The following is a 4,714-nucleotide window of genomic DNA, read 5'->3' as shown; positions in this document are numbered from 1 at the left end:
CGGTTTTTTCTTTATCCAATTTTGAAATATTTGATTTTGATATTTAAATATTTAAATTTGATTTTGATACAAAGCAATTACTATCCTTTTATTAAAAATTTTGATAATGTTAATTATTTAATATCTAATAAATTGACGCAACATGTTAACTATATTGTGCTTAAAACATGTTTGATATTATTCTATATTATAATAATAACGCAATTTGTAAATGCAATATTTATTATAACTTACGCCATTTGTAGATGGAATATAAAACAGAATTTATTTGGCTTTGCATGTATATATGAACGGACATATATTTGCATGTATGTGTGTGTGTGTGTGTGTGTGTGTGTGTGTGTGTGTGTGTGTGTGTGTGTGTGTGTGTGCGTGTATAATAAAAATAAAAGTAGAATAAAATAGAGAATTAAAAAAAAAAAAAAAAATTTTATTTTTTTCTTCTTATTTTTCTGCAAATAGCAAATTGATTATTAAATCAGTTTTCTCTTTAGTTTCTATTTTCCTTTTTCATTTTTATCGAATTTTTTAGTTATATTAACGGGGCTGAATGATAAGACCATGTCTTCTGCCGGCTCCGGTCGAAACTTTAATGTTATATTTTTATGTTGTAAAAACATTGTAAAAGCTTATTTTTTTAATGACGAAATTAAATAAATAAATAAAAATAATAAAAATAGTGGGTTATTTTTGTTTATAAATAGGGTTGCCAGACGTCTAGCTTTTACGAAAGAGAACACAATAAAAAAATTTGTTTTTACAGGTTTGGCGCTGTATTCTCCTCCGTAAAAGCCGCAAGTCTGGCAACCCTATTTATAAATGAATTGAAAAAAGACGACAATTATAATGTGAAGTTGACACCAGTGATTTTCAACTTTTTTTAGAAAAATCAATAGACCTCTTAACAGTTCCAATAATTTCGTGCGCGCGCATATTTAATAGAACGTCATGGTTCTTTAAGCGCAGATTCGCATGAAAGAAAGTAAATACACAGATACATTATGAAAGCATTCTCGATAGAAACAGTTGCTTACATGAGATTTCTTTTCTTTTTTTCATAATAAGGACATCAATTTTGCTTTATTTAAGTTTATTTTAACTAATTTAAGTCTAAATTTATATTATTTATATATTTATACTCTTTATATGTTTGTGTAATAAAATAAAAGCTCTTAAATAGAATGAAAACGAACAATGATAATTGTGTGTGTGTGTTTATATATATATATATATATATATATATATATATATATATATATATATATATATATATATATATATATATATATATATATATATATATTTATATATATATGTATATATATATATATATATATATATATATATATATATATATATATATATATATATATATATAATTGATTTTTTGACGAGATTAAATAAAAATAACTACATGATTTTTACTACTAAAAGTTTCATGCGTTTAGCAATAATCAGGTAAAAAATACATTGTTTTTTTCGTTAAAAAATATACCGTAAACCGGGGTAACTTTGTACCAATTTTGATAAAGAAGATAACTTTTTGAAAAAATCGAATATTTTCCCAAAACTATTTTGATGCTAAAAGTTGTGCATTACTAATATCATTTAATTAGTAAAATGGCGTATTCATTATATTCACCAAACCCAAGATTTTATGGAAATAATGAGGTGGTCAATGTTACCCGGCAATGGGGTAACTTTGTCATAGTAAAATGTTTTTTTAGCACCGAATGTAAATTAAGTGTTATTAACCACATTTAATGTAATTTAAACTTACAGTAGCTTTTATTTCAAAAAGGGATACCTAAAATATGTCAAGAAATTAAAAAAGGGACAATAAAAATAATTATAAACAGTATTAAAGAAACATATTAGCTAAAATAATTTATTTATTTTTCAATTATTTTTTTATTAAATGTCAGAAAAAGCAAAAAATAAGAGAGTACAAACAATTTGTAACATAAACTCTTTGTAACACAACTTATTTCAATTTATAACAAAACTTGTATAACACAACTTGTAACACAAATTGCGACAATTTGTAACATTAACAATTTGTAACACAAACAAACAATTTGTAACGTAAACTCTGTTTTTTTAAGAAAAATTTAGGCATCTCTTCAGTAATCTATCATAAATTCAATAGAGACTGATTCACCTTCAGATGCTGTTTCTGTTTCACTATTGTATTCTACAGAAATAGATTTTCCTGGTTCAATTTTAAGTCTTTTTTTGGATATATTTTTTTTATTCTTATTTTTACTTTGTGTAACATCTTTCTTATCACCACCTTCATTTTTTTTCTCATTTAATATGTCTAAAAGGCTCTGGTCTAAAGCTTTACGAGGACTTAAGGCGTTTTCACTTGGTAATTTGATATACACAACATTAGGATTAAATGGCACCAAACCACAAGCTCTAAATCCACCGATTAAATTTTTTCTCGAACATTCATTAATGGATGTCATTAAATGGATGTCAAAAGAAGATTTCTCTAAGTTGCTGAAAAACATTCAGCAACTTAGAGAAATCTTCTTTTGGTAACGTTGCAAATTTTTTACCACGAGAAGTGAGTTTCCAACCCAGAAGTATACTTCTCCAGGCTTTTTTTAATGGTGCAAAGAATGCAACATCAAGAGGTTGAAGTAAATGGGTTGAATTGGGCAGAAGGCATATGAATCTAATGTTATATTTTTCACAAGAATGAATAACTTTATGACTTAAATGGGAGGAGAGATTGTCACCTATTAATGCTTTTTTTCCAGTTTGTTTCTTAATGCATGGCAATAATGTTCGAAAAAACCAATCCTCAAAAGTAACTTCATCAAACCAGACAGATTGGGTTCTATTATAGCGAGAATTTTTTGGACCATGTTTTATCCATAAATTGTATAAATGTGTGCTTTTAAAAACTGTGTATGGTGGAAGAATTTCTCCAACACCATTTCCACAAAACATTACAGAGAAACAAGCTTTACTGCTATTCATTATTCTCTCAGGGTACTTAGTTCCACGCTTCATAACAACTTTTTTATTTCCAGGGTCATCACGCAAATTTGTTTCATCATAATTCCAAATGTTACAAGGTGGAACTCCTTCAAGCTCAAGTCTAATATTGTCAAAATAAATTTTTAATTGCTCTTTGTTTATAGCTGCACGTTTTCTTTTAATATTTGATGCTATTCTATGGGTTAACTGTGAACGTTTCATAAAACTTGAGACCCAATCATCACCAGGAATATTGTTTTTAAATATTTTTACAGTACGATTTTGCGATTTTAAATAACCAGCTACTAACATTTTACCATCAAGTTTATTTAATGGAAATCCCCAATCACACATGACCTTGATTCTAGATGAAAATAACTGTTCCTCATCATAAGTAAATACGGTTGGTGCACCAATGCATTTTTTATGCTTTGACTTCATTTTATTATGTATAGTCGTTCTTCTTGGTATACTAAACCTTTTTGAGGCTTGACGAATAGACATACCTTCATTAATTGCACCCATACACTCTTTCAAAAGAATGGTATTAGAAGTGTTGTATGCACGTTTTCCAACACTATGCTTGTTATATTTACGAGGCATTATGCTTTAAACAAAAGTGAATATAAACAACACAAGCAAACTGCAATGTAGTAATTTATTAAACTATAATATAATTTTATTAAATTTTAAAATAAGAGTCTCTAAATTTTGTTATAAAGTTAACAAAATTATGATTTAGCAACAACAACAACAAATAGTTTAACAAGAAAATATACTTTTTTAATAATCCTAAAATACATTCATGCTAAAAACTGTTTTTCAAAATAAACAATTCGGGTAACATACTTCAAAAAAATACTCTAGTTATAATAAATAACGATCAAACTACTTTAAAATGAATATTATTTACATGGCCAAAGTTACCCCAAAAGAGTATAAACCTACGGGGTAACTTTACCCTGTAAAAAAACCAGAATGTTGTTACTTGAGCCAAAAACTTTTTACTTAATTTTATCTGAACCTTTATCTTTAAAACAGAACTAAAACTGAGTTGTTTGCTATCATTTTTATCTTTGCCCAGACAACATTCTGTTTTACAGTTTTATATTGTGTTTTACCAAGATGTAGTTTTCATTCTTTTTCACTTATAGTAAAGAGCATTTGCAACAAACTTCATATCAAAATTTAAGCAAGAAAGATTGCATTTACAAATAAAACAAAAATAGTAAAACGTTACTTAACTGTTAAAAAGTTACAGATGTTTAGTTAAAAGTTTTGAAAATGGCCAAAGTTACCCCGCTGGCCAAAGTTACCCCGGTTTACGGTACTCAATAAACATCGTGGCGTTCAAAAACAATTATAAAACTCTAACTATTTACGAGCGTGGTTTGGTTTTTTAATCTTTGGGCTCGTGGTTGTCAAGCAAGAACTTGTTTTTGTGACGGCACTTAGAAATAATTTCTGTTTTTTTATTTAATAATTTTTGCGTACCTTTGTATGATATTATGCAAAGTTTTTCATGAAGGCAAAGCAAGCATTTTTTTGTTAAGTTTTCTTTTATCTGCCATATATACTTTGAAAGGGTGGTTAAATTTTTCATCTTTTTGTTTGTGAATGAGTGTTTGTGGTTAGCCCATATTTTCTTCCATTCACCTTCTGCTAGGCCAATATATACTTTTTCTGGGGTGTTAGGGGGGAATACTATAGATTTACAAATAAC

At 27.4% G+C, this 4,714-nt stretch overlaps 1 protein-coding gene across 1 annotated transcript; it reads right to left on the bottom strand.

The window, feature by feature from the left end:
• Nucleotides 1-2,481: 2,481 nt before the first annotated feature.
• On the bottom strand, nucleotides 2,482-3,594 carry LOC136086081 (uncharacterized). The gene has a single exon (XM_065808350.1). It carries the CDS (start codon nucleotides 3,592-3,594, stop codon nucleotides 2,482-2,484), a length of 1,113 nt encoding a protein of 370 aa, XP_065664422.1.
• Between the last annotated feature and the right edge of the window lie 1,120 nt (nucleotides 3,595-4,714).

Source organism: Hydra vulgaris, chromosome 10 (assembly GCF_038396675.1).
Source record: "Hydra vulgaris chromosome 10, alternate assembly HydraT2T_AEP".
NCBI classification, from domain to species: Eukaryota; Metazoa; Cnidaria; class Hydrozoa; order Anthoathecata; family Hydridae; genus Hydra; species Hydra vulgaris.
Note: the sequence above shows the minus strand (reverse complement) of the source record. Positions and strands in the feature narration are given on the sequence as shown.

Bases quoted from the DNA above. Each gene is read 5' to 3' on its own strand.
- LOC136086081 (XM_065808350.1), bottom strand. From the start codon at position 3,594: ATGCCTCGTAAATATAACAAGCATAGTGTTGGAAAACGTGCATACAAC.